Source organism: Rhinolophus sinicus, linkage group LG17, assembly GCF_036562045.2.
Source record: "Rhinolophus sinicus isolate RSC01 linkage group LG17, ASM3656204v1, whole genome shotgun sequence".
In the NCBI taxonomy this organism is placed as follows: Eukaryota; Metazoa; Chordata; class Mammalia; order Chiroptera; family Rhinolophidae; genus Rhinolophus; species Rhinolophus sinicus.
In genome coordinates this window covers 18,095,012-18,120,856 of record NC_133766.1, presented here as the reverse complement: position 1 = coordinate 18,120,856, position 25,845 = coordinate 18,095,012, and the positions used below count along the sequence as shown (strand labels likewise).

Below are 25,845 nucleotides of genomic sequence, written 5' to 3'. Positions count from 1 at the left end.
AAGTACCCTGTCAGGATGGCCAGGCCTCTGTCAGATCTGCACTGTGGTCAGATGCTCCCCTTACCCAAGACTGCTTCCCCCGCTTTTCTTTCACAGATTTGTGAAATTCACAGCCAAGGGTCACAGGCTCACTGAAATAGCAAAACACAGGATTACAGAATGCTTCTTCTTCCCCACACCTTACCACCATATCACTAAGGGCCTATTAACCCAAGTTTCTTTTACCCAGCACATCACGTTCAGCTTTCAATAAAAAGTTGCAATGCACACTGTACTAAAAGGCAAAAAGCACAGTTTGAAGAGACAGAGCTAGCAATAGAACCAGACTCAGACATGGCAGGGATGTTGGAATTATCAGACCAGGAATTTAAAGCAATTATGATTAATTTGGTAAGTGTTCTAATGGATAAAGTAACATGCAAGACGAGATCGATAATGTAAGCAGAATAACAGAAACTCTAAAAATGAACCAAAAAGTAAAACTAGAGATCAAAAACACTGTAACAGAATTGAAGAATGCCTTTGATGGGCTCATTAGTAGACTGAACACAGATGAAGAAAAAAATCTCTCAGCTTGAGGATATGTCAATAGAAACCTCCAAAACTGAAAAGCAAAGAGAAAAAGGACCCCCAAAAATAGAACAGAATATGCAAGAACTGTGGGACAACTACAAAAGGTGTTAGATACATGTAACGGGAACACCAGAAGGAGAAGAGAGAAACAGAAGAAATATGCTTCAAATACGAAGCAATAATGACTGAGAATTTTCCTAAATTCATATCAGACACAAAACCACAGATCCAGGAAACTCAAAGAACAACAAGCAGGATAAATAACCAAAAACAACCCAAACAAATAAACAAAAAAAGTACCTTATTATAAGGTACTTACAGTATAGTGTTATTTGAAAGAGGACCTCGATTAGTTGTAAATATATATTGCAAATGCTATGGCAAACACTAAAAATAGTTTAAAAAGAAACATAAATGATATGCTAAGAAAGGAGTGAAAATGGAATCATACAAAATGCTCAATTAAGACCACAAAAGTCAGAAAAAGAATGGAAGACAAAATAGGAACAAAGAACAAAGGCAAAAAATAGAAAATAATAAATATGGTAAATATTAATCCAATTATATCAATAATCACTTTAAACATCAATAGTCTAAGTATGTCAATCAGGACAGAGATTACCAAAGTGGGTCAAAAAACAAGACCCAATTGTATATTGTCTACAAGAAACCCACTTGAAATATAAACATTTGAAACATAAAGACACATATAGATTAAAATAAAAGGATGAAGAAAGATATACCATGCTAACATTGATCAAAAGAAAGCCAAGGTAGCTATATTACTTTCTGAAAAACCAGACTTCAGTAAAAGAAGAGTTATCAGGGATAGAGAAGGGCATTACATAATTAAAAAGAGATCAATTTTCAAGAAGACATAACAATCCTTAACGTATATGCACCAAACAACAGAGTATCAAAATATGTGGGACAAAAACCAATAGAATTCCAAGGAGAAACAGATAAATCCATTATTAAAGTTGGATACATTAACACCCCTCTATCAGAAATGGACAGATCCAGCAGGCAGAAAATCAGTAAGGACATAGTTGAACTCAACAACACCGTTAATCAACAAGATATAATTCACATTTACAGATTACTTCACCCAAAACAGCAGAATACACATTCTTCTCAAACTCACCTGTAACATTCACCAAGATAGAGCACATTCTGGGCTATAAAACATACCTTAACAAATTTAAAAGAATAGAAATTAGACAATGCCTACTCTTAGATCACAATGGAATTAAACTAGAAATCAATAATAGAAAGACAGTTGTAAAATCCCAAAATATTTGGAGATTAAAGAACACATTTCTAAACACATGAGATCAAAGAAGAAATCTCAAGAGAAATTTTAAAATATTTTGAAGTAAATGAAGATGAAAACACAACATATCAAAATGTTTGGGATGCAGTGAAAGCAGTGAATAGAGGGAAATTTATAGCATTGAATGCATACATTGAAAAAGAAGATCAAAAATCAATAATCTAAGTTACCACTTGAGGAAACTTAGAAAAGAAAAGCAAATTTAAAAAGTAGAGAAAAATTTTAAAGGTAAGCAAAAAAAAAAAAAAAAAAAAAAGAACAATAAAATTTAGGAAACTAGTAAAAGAAGAGCAAATTATAAAAAGTAAGCAAAAAAAAAGAATAATAAAATTTATAGCAGAAATCAATTAAATTGAAAACAAAAAACCGTTAGAGAAAATCAACAAAATCAAAAGCTGGTTCTTTGGAAAAAACCAGTAAAATTGATAAGCCTCTAGCCAGGCTAACTAAAGTACTAGCACCTAGGATGGGACCCAGATGTTTGCCTCATATTGCCAATCAAGATCAATTACTTATGTCAGACAGTTAGACAAAAACACTATCATTTCCTTTCCTTCAGCCATTCGATAAATTATTTTTTTTTTAAATCACTACTGATGAGCTCCTACTGTGTGCCAGACACTGTTCTAAGTGCTTAGGACAGATCAGTGAAAAACACAATAAATAAGTAAATTATATAGTATATTAGAAGGTATTAAGTGGAGAAAAATATAGATCAGGTTAAGAGTTATGAGTATTTTTTATTTTGTTATGAATGTGTGTGTGTATTTGTATATGTAATATATATATATATATATATATATATATATATATATATATATATATATATATGTGTGTGTGTGTGTGTGTTAAGCAAGTATTTTTATTTTCTTCCCTGTCTTATCCCCTTGTCATCTAATATAAAATGTATTAAGTATAGCTAAGTTTACATCTCCGTATTTAAGTTACAGGACACCAAGGAGAAGAGTGAACATCACCCAAAGACTTTGCATCCTCTTTGGGGAAAGAGTTGGCACATTTTTTATTACATGCATGTTAGGCAGTTGTATGATTTTGCTATTGTCTTTATTTGGAGATAAGTATGGTTTAAGGAAACATGTACGACTGCCGAATTGACAAGGGTGAACTGTAATGATTAGTTTTATGTGTCAGCTTGTCTATGCCATGGTACCAAGTTATTCAGTCAAACACTAATCTATACATTCCTGGGAAGGTATTTTGTAGATGCAGTTAACATCTACAATCAGTTGACTTTCAGGAAAAGAGGTTACACTCTATATTCTGGGTGGGCCCTATACAATCAGTTGAAAGGCCTTAAAAGCAGAACTGAGGTTTCCCTGAAGAAGAAGAAATTCCATTTGTGAACTTCAAGATCAGTTCCTCCCAAGGATGCCCAGTGTGCCAACCTGCCCAACACATTGGGACTTGCCTAGCCAGCACCCCACAATCATGTAAGCCAATTCCTGGCAAAACATGTCTTAGTTTTATAAATATCCTACTGGTTCTATTTTTCTGGTAGAACCCTGACTGATACAAGTAGCCACATAGAGAAAATGACATTTGGGCAAAACTTACAGCTGGTAAAGGAGCTGCCACACAGCTATGTGTGGGAAGAGCAAGCCTGATATGCACAAATAACAGCAAAAAGTGTGGCTGGACAAGAGTGAGCAAGGTGGAGAGCAGCAGGACAGGAGGTTACTCTATTGACCAAAAGAAGAAACGGGGACCAGCAACGCGCAAGCTGTGAGCTGAAAGACCTCTTTTATTATTCTTTCTATCATAAGCTGAGCCCACATCGTGACCACAAATGATGGTGCCACCGTACAAATGCTGCTCCTTCTTTAGCATGACACAAATGAACACTCCCATCCCCACTGGGGCGAAAGCTTTTGGCTGCTCTGTAGTTAACTCATTCGACATTCGGTGCCCATATGCAGAGCACCCACTGTGAGATGCACCATGCTGGGAGCTGCTCTCTTAGCAGTATGGGAGCCAGCAGTCAGGTCAGGAGGACCCTGCCATTCAAGCATGCATCAAGATCAGGAGGAGGGACAGCTCACACTGTCATCTTTGGGTAAGATGGAAGTTTGCCATGTGGAAGGTATAATGCTCTTAATTGATACCATCCAGGTCTACTTGATAAAACAAAGATCAGGTACCACCAAAGAGAGATAATAGTAATTTTGGTGCATTCAGCTTGGCCAACACCTTGCCCAGGCTTCCCAGCCTTCCACTTGTCCCAGCAAAAGGGAGCATGCCACCCCCGCTAGTAGATTTATAGGTGATTTTTATTTTCTTCTTTTTGCTTCCTGTATAGTCTTTACCTATAATAGTATGTATTGCTCAAAACCAAAAGTATTTATGGTTTATAAGTAAAGCCCCTTCGCTTATGTTCCTTCCCTACTATATATATCATTTCTGTTCCTTCCCTACTCCTTCAAAAAGTGAACTAACACCTGTAATCTCAAGCAGGTTGGAATAGAGCTGTTTGCAGTCTCTTTCACATATGGGAAAGTACAAAGCTGAAAGGAGCTACGTTACTTACCCAAAGTCACACACGGTGGTGTGTAACCGGCCAGGACAAGACTGGATCCTGAACATCCCCTCTAATCAGCACACTCGCTGAGTAGCATTTCCTCAGCCAATGGACCCCACAGAAGTGAGGTGTCAGTGAGCTGACCCCTCGCCCTTACCTCGGCCAGGCGGGAGTGCTTGTGCACGTTCTCGCCTTTCTGCACACTGGGAGCCAGCTGCTGCAGGACACCCCTGCTGCTTGTCAGTGCTCTGGTCAGCCGAGCGAACTTCCCCCAGCCTGGAGCATGTGGAAAAGAGAAAAGACATGTTTAACCTCGTCCTGAGGGCACATGGACATTCACACCACAAGTTACACTGTCAGAAGCAGTCACTGCCATTGACCTTCTGAGCTCCCAGGAGTCACTCCACATTCCTTGTAATGGAGACTCACCGCTCAGAAAAGCATGTAGACACACTCAAATTTGGGTAGCAGTTTACTTTTCCCCTGCACTTTCACTTTATCTTAATCATAGCTTTGTTATACAGGTAGGGCAGGTGTTAGTACCACTTTACCAAAGGGAAGAGAGGCACAGAGTGCCTAGACAACTAGAAAGACTCTAGAACCCAGATCTCTCCACTCTGACCTAAGGTTCTTTCGCCAGATACTACGAGGCAATAGAGATGCTTCTCTGACTTTGTGACTGGGCCCAGGCTGTTCCCAACCCCATGACGTCTGATCTAGCAGAACCCAAGCCGCTTCCAGGTTTTAATGAATGAGCTAATCAAATGGCCATTCCATGCATTATATTCTCCAAAGCCAGGGAAATAAGAAATGAATTTAATCCCTGGATAGGTGGGCAAAAGGCACCAGCAGATTTTAGTCTTCTTGGGATGGGAAAAGGACAGGTGGTGACAGGTCCCATAAAACAAGAAACTCAAAGAGCCTAGGACTGAACTTAGTATCCAGAGCCCAGAAGAGAAATCTGGATACAAGTCCCATCTCCGCCTCTAGCTTGCTTTGTGATCACAAGTTGTTTAAGTTGTCCGAGTTTCAATTATCTCATCAGCAAAGTGGAAATTAAAATACTCTACTCGCCTAAGGACAGGGTGTATTTGCCTGGTAAGATAAAGGGGCTAAGTTTGGTGGGCTGTGGTTAATGGGTGAAAACAGAGGCTGTCTTGGGGTTTCCTTGGCCCCCTGCACTAGTTTCTCCAGGTCTTTTTCTAATCCAGCCCACTCTATACCCCAGAATCTAAGACATAGGAGTGATCTTTCCTGAGAATTTAAGACATATGAGTGATCTTTTGAAGGTTCCCCCAAACACAATTGTCCATTCCTATACCCAACAACCCATTTGCATCCAGGTTACAACCATGGTAATCGCCTCATGGGACCTCTGAAAGCCTTTCAGGGTTCTCAGGGCCAAGCTTGGGGTTGAGGGGCTCCAGCAAACAATCAGAGCATGCAACTATTTTTACATAACAGGTAAAAGCAAGGCAAGGCCATTTGTTTTTTTGTCCTTTCAGTTTGGCAGTATTCAGTTCCTGGCAGCAGAAATCTCATCTGCCATATTTTACCCTGGAGCACCTTTCTGAGACAGACTTAGAATCCAGAGGACAATGGAGCCACGCGGAAGAATGGCCCTGTCTTTGCACAACCTTTAAGAATCATGATCTGGAAAAATTTTTGTCAACATGGCAAGAATAGCAAATAACTTCTTTTTTATCACATTCCAGACGTTCTGGGCTTTAATAAAAGATCGTGGCCATTAAGTAGAGAAATGGGACTGCTGGAGTCAGCTGGAAAAGAGGCACAGGGTGGTCAGGTTGTGTGGGGGGTCCCATTAATGTTAATGGGAGGGAACAGCCCAGACGTCGCAGGGGTCTTTGATATCTCCCCCAAGTGTGTCATTTATGAACATGCTCGCTGGAATTTGATTACGTGAACTGTGGACTAGAATTTTTTAAAGTCTCTTTCAGAGTCAGGCTCTCCTTCAGCTCAAAATAAAGCTGAAATTGAATTCTACAGAGCTTTTCAAGAAGAGCAAAAAGTGTACTTTTCAATCATGCAAACATCAGCAAGAGCTCGGCAACCCGCTGGCCCACCCCACTCCTTCACTACCATCTTCATCACCCCCACCATGACCCATATTCTGGGACCAATGATGGGAAGGAGGTGTCAGGGCAGACACCCCAGACGCTGTCCATCAGCTGATATCATGCAAAAGGATGAAAAGCAAGATCCCTGGACCTCTGGGCATTTCCCCAGCTAGCCTCTTACTCTCTGGGCTCACCCTGAGTCACTTTCCAAGAATGTGGCTCTCAAAAGAGCTGGTTGAGTGGAGGACATGAGAAGGTGAATGGGTGTTGGATGGAGAAATGGATAAGCAGTGTTAAGTCCACCATCACACTTCTACCAGATGGGCAGGTTCTACATGTTCTGAAAGAAGGAAATAAGTTCTCTCCCAAATTTCACCCCCCACGTTTTCCTTTCTGAACTATAGACACTTTCTAATAGGAATCACTGCCTAGCCAGATGAAAGACCTTCATTCATTCATTCATGTATTAATTCCTTAAACATAACCACTACATACCAGACATAGCGCTAGGTACTACGATACCAAGATAAAGAAGACACAATCTCTGGCTTCAAAGAACATGCCCTCTAGTAGGGAAGAATGACAAAGAATTTTTTTTTTTTTAAACGTGATATAGTAAGCTTAGTTCTGTTACCACAGGCAGAAAGAAGAGGGCCATGGGAAGAGAGAGGGGAGGAAAGGAAAGAGGAGGTGAGAGGAGACAAAAGGATGAGGTCATGTTTAGGAAATGGTGCAGCTACCAGACTGGCCAGAACTGGATTCTGGTGACCAAGAGCAGATCCAGGAGACCATCTTGCCCCTCAAGGTGAACATTATCTAATGATAATGGGTTATAATATTATTAACATGGTAGCCAAGAAAAATCACCCCGTGTCACCATGATAGTTCCAACAAGAGCCAAATAAGGACAAAAATCCCTCCCCCCAAGATTTTTGCAAACAGTGCCTCCGATAAGGGGCTAATATCCAGAATATACAAGGAACTCATGCAACTCAACAACAAAAAAAAAACAGCCCAATTGAAAAATGGGCAGAGGACTTGAAGAGACATTTCTCCAAAGAGGACATACAAATGGCAAATAGACATATGAAAAAATGCTCAACATCACTAATCATCAGAGAAATGCAAATCAAAACCACAATGAGATATCACCTCACCCCAGTCAGAATGGCTATCATCAACAAGACAAATAGTAACAAGTGTTGGAGAGGCTGTGGAGAAAAAGGAACCCTCATACACTGTTGGTGGGAATGCAGACTGGTGCAGCCGTTATGGAAGGCAGTGTGGAGGTTCCTCAAAAATTACAAATAGAATTACCATATGACCCAGCAATCCCTCTCCTGGGTATCTACCCAAAAAATCTGAAAACATTTATACATAAAGACACGTGTGCTCCAATGTTCATTGCAGCTTTGTTTACGGTGGCCAAGACATGGAAACAACCAAAATGTCCTTTGATAGATGAATGGATAAAGAAGTTGTGGTATATATACACAATGGAATACTATTCAGCAGTAAGAAAAGATGATATAGGAACATTTGTGACAACATGGATGGATCTTGAGAGTGTAATGCTGAGCGAAATAAGTCAGACATAAAAAGCAGAGAACCATGTGATTTCACTGATATGTGGTATATAAACCAAAAAGAACAAGACAAACAAATGAGAAACAGAAACTCATAGACACAGACAATAGTTTAGTGGTTACCAGAGGGTAAGGGAGGTGGGGGTGGGGGGTGGGAAATGAAGGTAAAGGGGATCAAATATATGGTGATGGAAGGAGAACTGACTCTGGGTGATGAACACACAATGGGATTTATAGATGATGTAATACAGAATTGTACACCTGAAATCTATGTAATTTTACTAACAATTGTCACCCCAATAAATTTAATAAAAAAAAAAATCCATCCTCCCAACAGGAAGACGTGATCAGCAAAGACCCACCCTGGGAACACCTGTAATGCCACCCTTAAATATTTTGTACCCTCATTCAAATATAATCCTAAGTTTCTTTGTTCTTTGGGGCATTTGCTCTTCTTCTGGGCCTGCCCACTCTCATGCCATCTTGAGAGTATGTTATACTATTTCCTCTCTTTTAATAAATCCACTGCTTGCTTGGCTTTGTTTGTGTGGCTTAGTCGTACATCCTGGAATGTCCTCCTATAACAATACAGGAACCCTTGTTCTGGGAAGCAAAAACTAAAATAAGTGAATGGGACTATATCAAACTAAAAAGCTTCTGCACAGCAAAAGAAACTGTCAACAAAACAAAGAGGCAACTAACTGAATGGGGGAAGATATTTGCAAACAATGCCTCCGATAAGGGGCTAATATCCAAATTCTATAAGGAACTCATACAACTCAACAACAAAAAGACAAACAATCCAATTAAATACGGGCAGAGGACCTGAATAGACATTACTCTAAAGAGGACATACAAATGGCCAATAGACATATGAAAAGATGCTCAACATCACTAATCACCAGAGAAATGCAAATAAAAATCACAATGAGATACCACCTCACACTGGTTAGAATGGCTATCATCAACAAGACAAATAGTAACAAGTGTTGGAGAGGCTGTGGAGAAAAAGGAACCCTCATACACTGTTGGTGGGAATGCAGACTGGTGCAGCCGTTATGGAAGGCAGTGTGGAGGTTCCTCAAAAAATTACAAATAGAATTGCCATATGACCCAGCAATCCCTCTCCTGGGTATCTACCCAAAAAATCTGAAAACATTTATCCGTAAAGATATATGTGCTCCAATGTCATTGCAGCTTTATTTACAGTGGCCAAGACCTGGAAACAACCAAAGTGTCCTTCGATAGATGAATGGGTAAAGAAGTTGCGGTATATATACACAATGGAATACTATTTTGCCATGAGAAAAGATGAAATAGTGCCTTTTGAGACAACATGGATGGATCTTGAGATTATTACAATAAGCGAAATAAGTCAAAAAATTGAGAACCATATGACTTCACTGATATGTGGGATATAAAAGTGAAACTGAAAGCAACAAAGGAGCAAGACAAACAAATAAAGAAACAAAAACTCATAGACACAGACAATAGTTTAGTGGTTACAGGTGGGAGGAGGCAATGGGGATTGTACAAGAGGATAAAGGGGGTCAAATATGTGGTGATGGAAGGAGAACTGACTCTGGATGGTGAACACAATGTGCTACATAGATGATGTATTACAGAATTGTACACTTGAAACCTATGTAATTTTACTAACCATGGTCACCCCAATAAATTTTAATTAAAAAAAGAACGCTTATCCTCCGGTAACAGTTCTATGACAGAGATGACTACAAGAGCTATGGCCGAGACTGTCCATAGACGTGTATCTAATCCAGTCTGGGGAGTCAGGGAGGGCTTCCCAGAGGATGTGTCACTAGAGCAAAATTTTGAAAGATGAGTAGGAGTTAACTCAGGAAGGAAAAGATAGACGTCCCAGACAGGGAGAAGCACCCACGAAGGCAGAAGTGAAGAGTAAGACATTCTAAACTGCTGGATGAATGAGGCTTGGCTTGTACAGGAGAGGAGGATGCAGACAATGGTCTGAGTGATGCTAAAGAGGCTGTCAGAGGCCAGATTGAGAAGGACTTAGGTGATAAGAACCTAGACAGCAAGTTAGAAATTTGAACTTCATCCTAAAACCCATGGAGAATCACTGAGGGAGTTTAAGTATCATGAGGAAGAGGAAACATACACTGAGTTCATTTAAGAAGGACGGGGCGGCAACGTGGATAGTAGATTTAAAAAAAAAGAAAGAAAAGATTGACAGATAGAAGACAAGTCAGGACTCCTGGCAAGACACCATATGGGCCTGGACCAATATTGTTACCTGGGCCAGGTGACAAGGGGAGGCTTGAGAACAGCTATAGAGGTAAAATCAACAGGACTCCACGAACAATAACTGCAGAAGGAGAGAACGAGCAATCGGGGAGGTCTCTGGGTTCCTGGTTTGGGTGACTGGAGTGACAGCCATGCAATGAGATTAAAAACACAGGAAGAGAAGCAAAAGGGTTTCATAGAAAATAATATGTATCCGTCAACAATGTACCTTATAAGCAGAGCAATCAGGAGAAACATTCCTGGAAAGAATCAACCTCCTGTTGTCCAAAGGGCCAACAGGGAGGGGACAACCGAATTAGAACCCAGTTCTAGAAAGGCAGGCAATGCACCCTCCTCTTTCAAGGGAGCCTTTCCTCTTTACTGCCCTACCCCCAGCAGAACTGCCACTCCCTCCTGTGTACCCCCATTTTTGTTAGGCAGGCTTCTATTTATTCAGCACACACACTTATCGGGTGTCTTTTGGTGAGAGGGGGTGGGCAGAAGGGAAAGAGGAAGCATGAAAGTAAAAGAAGGACAGAAGAAGACTAACACGTGTGCTATCTAGCAATCAGCTCCCAAGTACTTACTGGGTCCTTTCTCCATTCTCAGCAAGGACAACCACTTCTCCCTTCCCTGACCTAACAATGGCTGCTGGTTTCAACTGGGGTGAGCCCCACTAGGCTGCTTTAGCTCACACCGCCCTGTATCCCCCCCAGGCCAGAAGAGATGGTTGTGGGATGAGCTGGAATTCCAGTTCCTCCAAGGGTGAGTACAGGGATACTAGGAAAGACAGACCTATAGGCCCCTCCCTAGGAAGTCATTGCAGAGCAGAAATTGCAGAGGACTCCTACAAGGTATCCTCACCCCCATGGGAGGCTGGGAGGCCAGGCTTGTCCAAACCTGTAGAGTCACAGACTCTCTTAGAGGAGCTGGTGTCGTAGCCCAATATCCAGAAGAGAACAGTGATCACATGGGACCGGGAGAGACAGTCCATGTGACCACAGCCTGGGTATCCTCACATCTTCCTCCCCCAATGTTTCCCTATCAATGTACAAATAACCAAAAATCTAGGATGACTTCTTCAAGTAAGAGTCACTAAATCATTACCTTTCTGACATCCTAAGGGCAGAGAGATAAAATGGTAATATTGGAGGGGCCTGCGGCTTGTATCCATTACTCTGCTTCTTTCCCAAGAGTGTGTCACAAATATCCCACATGAAGACACATGGAGAAGGGTCAGCAGTTACAGCAGCTGGCCAGAGCCCTCATGCCCAAATAGTCTAAATCTTTGGCCTTTAACAATCTCCTCTGGAGTTTTCCATTCCTTTTGTTGTCAGCATTTGGTTCAAGTTTAACAATGAATTTACAAGTCAATATGTGCATCTTTGAAAATGGATTTGCTCCTTTAACGTGAGATTGTTTGGTGGGGTAAGAGGGAAAACAAGAGGAGTGACTCATCCTTTGGTGAGCAATGTAGAGAGAAAATCCTCAGCCTTGACACTCTAATTCTTCTCTACCCACTTGCCCAAGCCTCCTGGCTCAGAAGGGAGAATGTGACAAAGAAAAATACCTTGCAGCCTACTCCCAATTACCCATAATAACAGAAAAAGCAAGAGATAAGGAGCAAATGAAACCCCTGGAGCAGCGTGGATTCTCATTTCAGCCAAGAATTCTCTCTCTCTCTCTCTCTCTCTCTCTCTCTCTCTCTCTCTCTCTCTCTCTCTCACACACACACACACCCCAGAGCTTTTATCACACAGCAAACCTAGCTGGACCTTCATTCCTGCTCCATGCCATCTGTGGGCACTTTTTGTCAGAGAGCAAGGGAATTAGTCAAAAGAAGGACAGAAGAGAGTAGATGAGGAAGTCAGGGGCCTGGATAATTCATTAAAAGGATCATGACAGCTGACCCACTATATGAAAGAGGGGGCTCATGGGACGTTCTTAGGGTGCCTCACCTGTGCTCGGAGCTCTGGGTGAAAACCAAGTTACCTGGAGTCAAAATAGTCTGTTGCCCATTAGCCCATGTGTTTATCCCTCTGTGGAGTGTTTGGCACCAACTGGCTTCTCTATGGGGTGCATGTATCTTTATGAGGATGCACGCACCCCATTCCCAAGCTCCAAGTTAGGCATTACATGATCAGAGAAAACAAAGTCATTTTAGAGACAATCTGAGCACAACTGACTTTTAAAAAAAAGACTAATCAGATGGTGGGAAAACATCTCATGCTGCTATGCCAAAGAGCAATTATTTGGGACTTTTTTTTCTGGGGAGTTGTATTATCCACCCTTCCATTCCATCTCAAAAGTGATAAGCCTGGGTTAGCAAGACTCTTAGGACTCTTAATGCTGAGGGAAGTGCTGCCCTGAAACCCGGCTGGATCTGCTGGAATCTCACAGTGTGAGAGCACATCCAAGGAGAAAAAAGGAAAGTCAGAGAACAATCCAGCCACACGGCAGTGTATTTTCCATCTCGATTTGATCCTTGAAGCCAGAACTGCAGTTTATAGACTTACAACGAACAAGGCTTAGAGAATTATCATGCTCTTCCATCATCAACAAACTGGTATAAAGTTTGACCTTGTCCTCAGCCGACCACCAAATCAAAGTGGGCCAGGGGCACGGTGACATGACAAGTGGGAGGGTCTAAACATATCTGCCATGACATTTGAAATGGACAGGCTTATAAAGTCACGTCCTGGAGGAAACATGAAGCGCAATCCACGAGCAGCATGCCTGTGTCACAGGCTAAAGAGTGTGTGTGTGTGTGTGTGTGTGTGTGTGTTTTCTAAATTTTTACAAATCAAGCCACGTGTTACTGCTATTTATTTCATGAATAAAGAGAATTAATATCTGGTTCCCTTGGCTAATGGATAAGTGTGTGAGTGTGTGTGTGAGCACGCACCAAAACTCTTTTCCCATATCGGAAATACATCACTGTGGCAGGTTAAATGAAGTGGAGCGTTTTCTTCCTGGAAAATAAACCTAAGTGAGTCTCACCGCATCACTCACATAAGTGATTCTCACTTATCACACGGAAGATTTATCTCTTCTTTCAGGTGTTATGAGAATCAAATGCAGATACGAGGTGACATGTGAGAAGTATACTCTGTTGAGCATGGCTTTCCTACTACCCAACACCTGCACGTCACCTAAAAAGATTCCAGTGGTGATGAAAAGAAATCATTCTGACTCAACCCAATCCCATATTTTAAATTGTTATGAGAAAACTTGCGAAAGTAAGTGTCAAAATATCTGATTACCTTTAAAATATTATTTACGAGTTTATTCGGTTAAAAAAGCAAATGGCCTTTCTAGGTAGCAAGATGACACTTAATCATGAGTGAGTCTATCACTGTGTAATAGCTATTATACTGAGAAATCTTCAAGTCAGAAACTAGAAATCGGAGAATCACAAATCTGTAGGAGCAAAGGCAATTGCAAGAGGCTGTGACGTTGGTTGAGAAACTTACATCCGCTGTAGTCTTAAAACAAAAGGCAGGCTGAAATTGATTTACTATGCGATCAGATAGTAAACAAAAAAAAAAGTAGGATGTACATACACAGCACTGTGTGCTGAACTCTATAAACGTCAGCGTCCAAATGTGCTAGGATTTTAAGTATCCTCAGAGGACAGAGCCCCCTGAGAGCGCACCCACATAATTAATGCTTTTTATTTCCTCCCATATTACCCATTTAACAATCAAATTTTGTCATATCAAGACTAGTAAGTCCCACTTTAACTGTCTCCTGCACTCCGCTCTCATCTCTCTGTTGCATCTCAGGAAACCACAAGGAGCAGAGCTCTCCAGGAGAGCTGGAAAATCAACCACAGAGCCAGAAAGCACTGCAATATGAAAGCACTCCTAACCTCTTGGTTGTCTCGAGTGCACACTGTAGAAGAAGGATGGAAAAGAATGCTAGGACACCCTCTGATCCCAAACCTCTGGGAATAACATGCCATCTTTTGTATATCCTGATCAGTGGGACCTCTTCAGGAGATAAGCTGTTCTAGAAATTCTGAGCCATTTTCTTTCATAATCCCCAATGTTATTCAAACAATACATGCATGTGATATGGCTGAGGTGAGGTCTGTGGTCCCAGCTAATTAAGTGACCCATGTGGAAATGTAACTCACGCTCATTAATACCATATTTCAAATGAAATAACTGGCCGCAGACTTACTCAACCATGCAGGTAGAAATATGCTAAAACATACTTTAACAATTTTGACATGCTAGAACACAGTCAAATCTAAAGAAGTTTATATAGAAATAAGATGAACGTGGCCTCACATGGGGTGACTGACACCTGTCATGAGAAAACCTGAAAAGATCCTAATGATACACCAGGGAAGCCCAACCACCTTCTTCTGTCTAAACTTTCCTGAAAGTGTTAATCTAAAAAGGTATGAAATTGACTTGAACGCTTTCCTAAACAAAGCTTTTATTCTCGCCTTCTCCTCCTTCAATACATTCCAGAATGATACAATGTTTCACCCAATATATTAAAGTTTAAATCTTGATCTTTGTGCAGATTGCCTTGGCAACCTCAAATTCTCTGTAATGAGAGTCACACTAAAGGCAAAAAAAAAAAAAGAAGGCATAAATATATTTGTACAAATCAGAATTACAAACCTTTACATGAGTCATCCTCAATTGGCTGTTTGAAAGCTGTTATGTCACTGAAAGTGCAAAGAAATAAAACCACTTTATCCTGTTCATTTCGAATTGGAGCGATTTTCACAAAGAACCACACAGGTGTCCCTGAAAGAAATATTGAAAGGTTGGTCAGTAATTTGCATTCTCATTTGAGGGGCTATGAAAGCAAAGACTTGGGAATGAATAGGTACAAACATTAATTCCTTTTTTAAAACGCTTCATTCCTTCAGATGTTGAGGTTATTATACCATTAATTTCTCTTCTTGCTGGAATAAAAACTTTCATAGTTACTATTCAGTGGGGCTTGTCTTCTGTTCAAATAATTTTGTAAATGCAGATCTCTTAACCCTGTATAACGATTAGAGAATAGGTTAAAACCCCTCCTGGAAGTAACTAAGGTATAGAGACCTAAAGACTTATCTTTGACCATGTAGTAGACAAGTAAACAGTAGGGGCCAGGAGGGCACTGCCAACAACGGCCAGTAGACCATGCAAACTCAAATTTCTATTGTTAAAGGGCCCCCGTGTCAAAATCCAGTGTGGGAATCCATCACTTTGGCTCACATGCTCAATCAACCATGGGCCAGAAACTATATTTCTAAGTCTGTCTCCCCAAAATAAAAATCCAAAAGGTCCAATATAATAGCAAATGATAACACATTAAGAAGGAAAAGAATTGCCAAAATGATTCTCCCAGCAAAGGTTCCCCCAGGAAGGGAAGTTTCCAGATTAGGGCTGTGATTATATTAGTGTCTTAGGATGCTCGATGAATGTGTTTCAACTTCCAATCATTGTTCCTGAGCTAAAGTGGGGGATAAATGAGATCTTCCAAAGCACTGCCTGAATCCACAGAAGGAGAGGGTGGGCAGGACTCAACTGACTTCTCAGAAAGGGCCCCCACTCAGGTATCTATGGCCAAGTATCTGCACAAAGTCAGTCTCTGGCTTCCAAAAAATATTAGGAAAAATAAACAAGTATTTTCTTTCTATAGAGGACATCAGCAAGACAGAACAATCAATTCCGTGATACAAAATTAAATGAGGCAAAAGCAATGATAAGTTCTTCCCTATCTAATTCTTGTCGCCCAGCTCCTAAAACAGCATCTGGCGTGTAAGAACTTAGTACCTACTTGTTGAATTTTGCATAACTGGAATAGTACTTTATATACTATTTTCTAACCACTTTCAAGTTAAAATAGAGTAAATATTTCTCCATGTTGTTAAGTGTTAGAAAAGCTTCCTACGTACCAGGCAACATGCTCAGCATTTTATTTATTTTAGGAGATAGCAATGGAAATAACTCACTAAATCTTGGAGATGGAAATAGATCCCCAAGAGGTCACCTGGGTCTCTCTGCCTGCAATCACATCAACTTCTACACTATACAACACAGACAGACAGACATCTCTGATTAACATTGGGATTAGTCAATCTAACTTAATAACTAGCTCACATATCTGGTTATGCCACTTATTTATATGTGCGTATGAATAAGCCTAAAACGTAGAGTCAAACAGGCAGCAAATAGATCAGATAGAATATGTTCTCCTTCAATCTTAAATATCTATGTATTCATCCATAGTTAATTTTAATCTTCTGTCCATTTTCTCTTTCCATAATTCTCAGCTGTCAGTTTCTGGGTACTCTTGGAAGACAAATAGATTATAATGTCACTAAGAAAAATGTGTTTTGAAAGAAAAATCCACCATACAAAAACCACAAATGGCATTCCAAAATCAAGCGGAATATGGCCTCTGAATTACCCACTGTTTTTGGAAAGTTTGTGTTACTACTGTTCCCAGCCTCCTCTTCAGAACCTGTGGGATTTTAAACCATTTTCAATTAAGCAACAGAAAACTCAGAAGAAAGCATCACACCAATTGAGTCTACATACCCACAGCTCTCAGGTGTATCTTAGCTGGTAAGGCAAAAAGCAAACAAATCAAAAAACCATTTTCTTTTTGCTCTAAAGAAAACTTTAAGCGATTTTCTTTTAAGACGGTAAGCCAGAAAGCACTTCTAATTTGTCCAACTAATAATAAATCAGATAAAGGGACCCCCACTCATGATGTCTAACCCCAGGAGCCCAGTCTTGCTGGATCCCCAGCACCTTCCCATTCCCAGCTGCCACCTATGGTCCTTCCACTGTGCTCTGTCAGCGAGGCTCGATGCCTTGTGAACGTTCCAATTGGGACTGAGCCATCTAATCTTTATATTCCATTTATGACTACGGGGATTGATGACATTAACCTTTTTCAAGGTCTCCTCTTAGGAGACCTTTTTCATTTTACCACAGTTCAAGCTCATCATGAACTCTCCCCATTTCAACAATTCAATCTGTTTAAAGCTGTATGCCTCTCTCCACCAAACTGTGCCCACTGCTTGCATCCAGAAATGTTCCCCTATTAAATACGTGCTACTCTGATCATCCCTTTTGAGTATCTAAGTTGTATCTTGTACCAAAAAATTCACATAGTCAGTATGTATTGCCTTAGATCATCTCCAACTGATCTTTTGGACTTGTTGAGGGAAGGAACCTCCTTTTCCCTGATCTGGTGTTTCCCTGTAGAGGGACATCTTTCAGTGAGGCACTCCAGGCCTTTTCCCTGGGTTAGCAGTTTGGAGGACAAGAATTGGATGTGTGCAGCTTGACCACTACTCCTCTCCTGCTTTCTTAGAAATTAGTCTGCATCCTGCGTTGCTTCTCCCATTCTGTAAATGTTAGGGGGGAGGTCCAAAGGCACAGGAGATGGCAACTGGGAGGAGAACTGAAGTTCTCCAGTGCCACCTGGGATGGATGGGTAATTCTGTCTGATTCCAAGATTCACTTTAAGAAACAGGTGACCAAAAAAAAAAAAAAAAAAAAAAAAAAAAATGTTATTTTACTGGCAAAAATGGGCTTATTCAGGAATAGCAAAGAATTGCAATTTCAGACATGCGAGCTATGGCAAAACCACAGGCAACTCTGAAGAACAAAGGAGAGAAGCATTCTTTTATAGAGGAAGGGGTGGGAGAAGTTGGGAGAGGCTTTTACAAACAAAGAGTCCACAGGAGAAAACTAGGAGTTCCAAGTATAGTGCTTTCCATTGGCTGAGTTATGATAGTCTCAAGGGCTGAGCTGTTGTTAGGCAAGGAGAAAATCTTCCTTCCTCCTGCTGCTGTAGTAAAATAGAAAACTCTTGTTGGAGATGCAACTTATGGGTCTCTTCCTGTTTGGGGTAATTGATGACGAGTGGTAGGCCATGAGACCCCCCTGCAGGCCTTCCCAACCACAATTTTAGTTGAGGTTTCTTTTATTAATTTTCTCAAAATTCACTTGCCCACAAATATCAACAACATCTCCAGGATAATCTTTACTAGTCATAAAGGTGATAGTTTCACCTCCATTTGCCTAATTCTTGTATCTTTTTCAATTGGTTCTGAGCACAGGCAGGGAAAGAGAATGCTATGTATTGGCCCCCCTCAAACCTTACCAATCGAGGACCGTTACTTTAAATAGGTCATAATTCATTCCAAGGAGATCTGATCTACTTTCTGTCTTATCATCCTGCACCCCTATTCCAATGGCACCTAACGTAGTATTATGCATAGGGTCACATTAGGCCACTGTATTGCTCAGCTCCAAAGAGTTGCCATCTTGGAGTTGTGAAACTCAACAACCTTGGCAGAGTAGGTGCTCTATAAATGCTTGCTGAGTTTCAAAGTAATAAATCCAGCTTCCAGTGTCTTCACAGTCACTCAGACCTGCCTCTCTCCCAAATTATCACTACCCAAACAATCTAGGAAAGCAAGCAGAAGGGGTTTAAATTTTTATTTCTGAAATTCTTCCCAAAGAGAACATGAGTCCTTCCTAGGTGACACCAACCAGTAATTCAACCCTTCTTCTTAAAAGCAAAGCATTTTTAACTAATAAAATATTACTCAAAGTCTCAATATATTAAACAATTGTTCCAAATGAACATGAACCATCCAGAGCCTGGAGCCCCACCCAACCAGTTTCTTTCCACCCCTCTGGATGACCCCAAGGGTATTCCCGAGCCCTTTGGCTCCTTTCAGATATAGACCTGCCCAGAGGCAGAGGCCATGGCAGTTGGGCTCCAGGGATCTCTCCTAGAGCCCAGATTCTGCAGAAAGATCCATTCCATCAAGATACAGGAGAGGCAATGAATGCACAAATGATCACGGGCATACACATACACATACAATCCACAAGAGGAGTTTAAAATTCTGCCTCTTCACCCAAGTAGCTACAGTAGAAAAATAAGTCTGTGATGTCTTCTTTCTGCAAAAAGATCAAAGGTCCAATGATAAATTTTCTACTAGAGGAAGATCAATGCACAAATCCAGGAGAAACACATCATCTGGCAATCCTGATGGCAGCAAAGGCTGCTGCTGCAGGGAGAGCAGCTTTCTTGGCTGAGCATGCTCAGTGAAGGGGAAGTTCCAGGCCAGGCTCCTCCTCCTGGTCACTCTGTGATTCTCAGCCCTTAGGTAGGGCCCTTGCGTCATGCAGTAACGAACCTGACAAACTAACCTGGCTATGGGGTTTCTCAACTTCGTCAGTCAGATAACAAAAGAGCAAGGCTCAGCTGTATGAGAGAATTTTTGGCATCCATCAGTCTTCCTCTACGCTGGGCCTCCTCCTAGGTACTCTCTGGAACCAGGCAGTCAGGTAGCCATGCCACATTCAACAGCAACAGAACTGACCAAGCTAATGCGATTGGTTCTTGAGATGGGTGGCACATGCTGAGCCATTTGGATAGGTCCTGAAACTGGAGTAGCGAATGGCAGCCTGCCCCAGGAAACAGACCCGTGGTCTAGGGTCAACTTCATTGAGACAAATGACTAGTGCAGAGAGGATGCGACAACACTAGGGGGACATAGGGGCTCGCCACTGGCCATTAGAACATCTGATTTGGAATCCCAAGCCCTGGGTTTGAACTTTATCTCTTCCTTTATTATGTGTCTTGGGCATGTCACTTTAACTTCTCTTGAAATCAGTTTCCTTATTTGTAAAACGGCAATAATAAACCTACTTTAGATTAAGTAAAAATATATACATGTCTGGTAAGTAGGTCTTTAAAACCATTACTTTCCTTTCTTCCTTCCTTTTAAATTCCTCATCTGTAAGATTCAAATGCTCTACATTACTGCACAGGAGTGTTTGGATGACTTAAAAAAACGAACATATCTCAAGTGTTTAATGAAACTCTGTACCTCAACCTGTTCTGAGGGAAGAGAGCCAGTCTCAACCATAACAAGGAGAAAGCTAGAAAAAAAAAAAAAAATCAATGCTTAAGCCTCGAGGTACTTAAAATTTGATTGAAGAGCAAAAAGCAAAATCTAAATAAATGGAGAAAGTTACATTGTTTGTAGATGAGAAGGTTCAATTTTGTAAGTCAGACCTCCCATTTAATATATAAACTTAATGCAATTGCAATCAGAATCTCAATTGTTCTTTTCTCGTTTGTTTTTCTCAGAGCTTGATGGATTGAAATTCAATTCAAATAGAAAAATGAAGGTAGAAGAATGTCCAAGAAATGTTTGTAGAGAAAAATAATGACAGGGACTACCTACTACGATAATTAAGAGCCATTGCCACTGGTCCTAAAACAAGCAACAATGAAAATAATGATATCACTTATTGAATGTTTACAATGAGGCCAAGCCCTGACATAGTCTGGTTTACTTCTCACAATACTCTGTGAGGTGGAACTGCTACTGTGACAGTATATTCATTTTAAATATGGGGGAAACCACTGGGAAAGCATTTTAACGAAACCCACATAGCTAATAAGTTACAAAAGAAGAGAAGAGAGACAACCCCGTGAATGTGTGAGAATTTAGTATATAAAGAAAAGAGCATTTCAAATCAGAAGGACGGAGCTGCGTTCTTTACCAAATAGTACAGTGGCCCCAGTTTATCCATGGTCTCATTTTCCTGTTTCAGTTACCTGAGGTCAACAGTGATCTGAAAATATTAAATGGAAAATTCTAAGAATAAATAATTCATAAGTTTTAAACTGCATGCCGTTCTGAGTAGCATGATCAAATCTCGCACTGTTCTGAGTACGGTAATGGAATCTCACGTGGTCCTGCCCAGGATGTGAAGCATCCCTTTGTCCAGCGTCTCATGCTGTATACGCCCCCTGCCCATTAGTAAACTCGTAGCTGTCTTGGTGATCAAACTGACTCTATCACAGTGCTTGTGTTCAGGTAACCCTTATTTTACTTAATAACAGCCCCAAAGTACAACAGTAGTAATGCTGGCAATTCGGATATGCCAAAGAGAATCCATAAAGTCCTTCCTTTAAGTGAAAAGGTATATATATATACACACACACACACACACACACACACACACACACACAGGGTTCGGTACTATTTGAGGTTTCAAGCATCCACTGGGGGTCTTGGAATGTGTCCCCCGCAGATAAAGGGACGACTATTGTACTGAGAAAACTAAATAAGCACTGTGGAAAGTCAATTAAGTTAGACTGCTACATCACATAATATATAAAAATAAATTCCACATGGCTTAGTGTTCTAAATATTCTAACATAGCTATAAAAGTACCAAAACATAGCAAAGAACCTGAACAATTAACACAAAAAAGGGTAATGTTAAATGGATAGTAAATGGGAAAAGGAAAAATAGAAGAATATTCTTCTAAAATAGAAGAATATTTTATTCTCTGGGTAAGCTTCCGAAGCATTATATAAAGGTCAGAACCAGAAAGGAAAACATTGAGATAAAAATTTTTCACTTTTATATGGTATTTTAAAAAGAGTCTCTAAAAGGAAAAATATTTTATGTTACATATGTGTTTAGGGTCAATATACCTTACAGCTTCTAGCACTGAATAAGTAAAAGACAATCTATTAGGAAACAAGGCAAAATATTATTTTTTTCCTATTAGATTTGTCTCCACAAATAGATTGTAACCCCCCCAAAGACAGGTTCGTTTTCTTATGCCTGGATCTCTTTGGCTCAAACCCACAGGCCTACAGTAGGTAATCAATAAGTACTTGGCCAGCAGCTTCTCCTTGCTGGCTTGGCAAAATGCTGTAAGATGCCTTTCCTGGGGCTTCTGTGATGGAGAAGCTGATCCAGAGCTTCCAAACACGGGGCCACCAGCCTCATCACAAGTCATGGCATCAGTCATGCTGTACCCCAAGGGTGTACTATTTTCACTCAGGCTGATACTTCTTGATGGTCTTGTTTGAAAAATGGGAAAACTAATTGACTAGCACAAGAGTGACCGCCTAAAATATTTACTGAGTGAGTTCATTAATGATGGCTGTCAGTGATGTAGGAGAATTATCGAGCATACTGAGAATGAGTTCAGGAACAATACAAAACATACAGTACCACGGAAAGACCCAGGTTTATTGGTCAGACTGGCCAACAGATAGAAAGAAACCTTTCAAATAATCTGTCCTTGAAGAGATGTAATAACATTCTACACACTCGTTCCAAAACATACCCTGAAGTCTTCTGCTAATTACTCCCAACTCCCCAAAAGGTAGGACAAACATTAATGCTTATCAATAGAAGTTCCTTTTTACAAAGTTGTGCTTGCAAATACTAAATAATGGAAGGGAGGGGAAGAATCAAAAGAATTTATTAAGAGCTTATAAAAAATTAGTAACAAAATCACTGGAATTAAATAGAATATATGGGCGAAGAACCTGAACAATTAACCCAAAAAAGGGTAATGTTAAATGGATAGTAAATGGGAAAAATATTTCAGTCTCACCAGCATTAAAAATACTCATTAAGCAAAGAAAAAAATTAATTGTAGGCAATTTGATCATTTAAAAGTTACACTATTCAATGCTGGTGCAGTACAATGAGTCAGATGCTCACAATTTTAAAGTGAACTTGAAAATGGGTTCAATGCTCACAACACTACTTGGCAAAATGTCTCAGGAACCTTAGTTCACATCCTTTGACACAGTACTTCTCAACTTCTAGGAAATATTTCATAATGTCAACAAGATATCTTTACACAAAGATATTCATCTTAACATTGTGCTTCAATAAAGAAAAGTTAGAGCCTTATAAATATCCAGTAATAGAGGAAGTGTTAATAAAATTCTTTCTAAATTATGTTTATGGGGAATTTTAATGATGGGGATAATTTTGTGATAAAAGATTACATAATTGTATGATTTCAAATTGCATATATGTCAAAATCCCAATTATGTAACATGTACACAGACAAAAACTAAAAGTGAACCTACCGAAAAGTTAAGAGTATAGTAGTATTCCCCTGAGACTTTGAGTCTTTGGGGGATTGTTTTTCTTCCTTATACCTTCGTGTACTCTCCATTGTAAAAATGCATTAATTTAAAAATGACAGAGAAAAATAAATATTCTTTTAGATGATGGCATTTCACATTTTAAAATCTCAACGGGGGCGAGTTTTCCCCCAGGGGACTCTATACTGCTTTAAAATGCTGAACATTTCAATCTAATGAACCACAAAGTTTGAAAGTAGAAGCAAACTCTGCCTCCTCCTTCCTCTCGTCCCATCCATTTATGTCCAATCTGCTCCTATGAGACCAACACAGCTCAGTTCCGCCCCACACTGCTCACTCCTCAGCTCCCAAGCCCTCACTCCAAATCACATACTTTTCTTTCAGTCATCTGTTCCTTGGTAACTATCAAGTTCCTTTCAAAGTCACTCAACAAACATTTGCTGAGCACCTCCTCCAGGCCCGGCTCTGAGCTAGAATCTTGGTTAAGTTTCACTTCAGGCCAAACGAGGAGTTGCTGACAGGAAAGGCTGTGTTTCCCACTACCTGGGCACTGCCTGGAGCTGGGTAAACTGAGGGAAGAGCCAGTCACTGGTCACCACTAACAAAGTCCTACATTCAGCCTTCTCCCTTTCCCCCCTCCACCCTCAACATCTCATCATCTCAACGGCCTCTTCCCCTCAGCAGGCCACACTCATCTTGTCACCGGGGTGATTCCTAGCGGGCCCCCATCTGCAGTCTCCTATGCTCCCTTCTATCTCCACACTCTACTGCAATCATCTCTCTAACATGAAAATCTGATTATATACTTAACCCTGCTTAAAACCCCTCAATGTGCCTCACTCCCACCCTCTTTCCCCACAACTGCTGCTCTTAAGACAAATTCTAAACTCTTTAACGAGGCCGTGTTACTGGCTGTTATTAACTTTGCCGCCTCATTGGTTAACCATTGTTTACGAGGTTGGACAATTAAGCTCATGAACTTGTTGCAACAATGCTGCTAACCTTTTTTTGATATCAGAGGGATTATTCATTATGAATTTGTACCAACTGGACCAACAGTTCACCAAGTTTACTATTTGGAAGTGCTGAAAAGGCTGCGTGAAAAAGTTAGATGACGTGAACTTTTCACCAGCAATTCATGGCTCTTGCATCACGACAATCCACCAACTCACACAGCACTGTCTGTGAGGGAGGTTTTAGCCAGTAAACAAGTAACTGTATTGGAACATCCTCCCTACTCACCTGATCTGGCCCCCAATGACTTCTTTCTTTACCCAAAGATAAAGGAAATATTGAAAGGAAGATATTTTGATGACATTCAGGACATCAAGGGTAATATGATGACAGCTGTGATTGTCATTCCAGAAAAAGAGTTCCAAAATTGCTTTGAGGGGTGGACTAGGCACTGGCATCAGTGCATAGCCTCCCAAGGTGACCGTTGTGATATTCAGCAATGAGGTATGCTGTACTTTTTCTACGATGAGTTCGCGAACTTAACTGACAGACCTCATGCCTGCATTTCATCAGCCAGAGGTACTCTGCTCTTCTCTCTGCCCATCTCCCACCTACCCTCCAGTTTCTGCATGGACGTCCTGCCTTCTAGGAAGACTGCCCTCCTTGACCTCATACATTAGGGTTAAGTAATCCCCCTATGTGGTGTCATCAGAACATTATGGCTCTGTCCTGGGATGCTGCCCCCACCCCTGTGAATGCTCTAAGAGTAGAGGTTATGTTTGTCTCTCCGTAACTGCATCCCTGGCCTAGTGTCTGACACAGTTGGTCAATAAAAAGTTGTTGGAAAAAAGCGTAGAATTTGGTGTAACTGCTATAATATTCCCAGGCTTAAAAAATAATTTCAAGCTTCTAAATTCCTCAGGAGAGGGTAAGAGGTGGAGGAATCGGGGGAAGTGAGAAGGTTCCCAGGAAGAAACCAACACTATCTGCATCAATTTCATGCTTCACAATTTATGTCCAGGCTTAGCCGTCTACGGAGCGCCTGCCAGTGCAGTGCACCAGACATCTCTGTGTAAATCAGAAACAGAAGCTCTTCCCTCAGCACAGATGCAATTCTAGGCTGGGGACACGGAGGCTTCAGCAAGCAAACTGCAAGCTGGTTTCCAGTTGCCCCTGTACAGGGTATCGCCTGCCTTGCACCCACAGTTACACTGTCCCAGTCTAGGAAGAATGGCCATGGAGCAAGCACTGGAAACAGGTCCTGGATCTGCATGACCTCAGGTGAGGAATAAACTACTTAATCCTTATACTATGGAGATAATTAACACCGCCATGCCTACTTCTCAAGGCTTAGAGAATCAACATTTTAAAATAGTCAAAGGTAAGGTAAAAATTGCGTATGATCACAATTATTCTTGAAAACGCCTTAACATCATCCATAAAGTGTAGCCCAGGCTGACATTCGTCTCTCAATAAGCCCCCCTCAGTCTCCAGGGTGGGAAGAAATGCTGATTCTCCATAGAACATCAGTTGAACTAACTGGCTCACTTGCAGAAGGCATGTCCACCCACATGGTAGGTAGTTTCAAATACCACAGTC

General features: G+C 40.8%; 1 protein-coding gene across 3 annotated transcripts in view; it reads right to left on the bottom strand.

The window, feature by feature from the left end:
* The window catches only part of KCNH1 (potassium voltage-gated channel subfamily H member 1), a 333,308-nt gene that overhangs the window by 270,685 nt on the left and 36,778 nt on the right, over nt 1-25,845 (bottom strand). For all 3 annotated transcript variants that reach the window (XM_074322079.1, XM_074322080.1, XM_074322081.1), the window contains 2 exons: nt 15,006-15,134; nt 4,600-4,718 (listed from right to left, as the gene is read on the bottom strand). In XM_074322079.1, the coding sequence (XP_074178180.1) occupies nt 4,600-4,718; nt 15,006-15,134 (248 nt within the window). The remainder of the gene's footprint in view (nt 1-4,599; nt 4,719-15,005; nt 15,135-25,845) is intronic.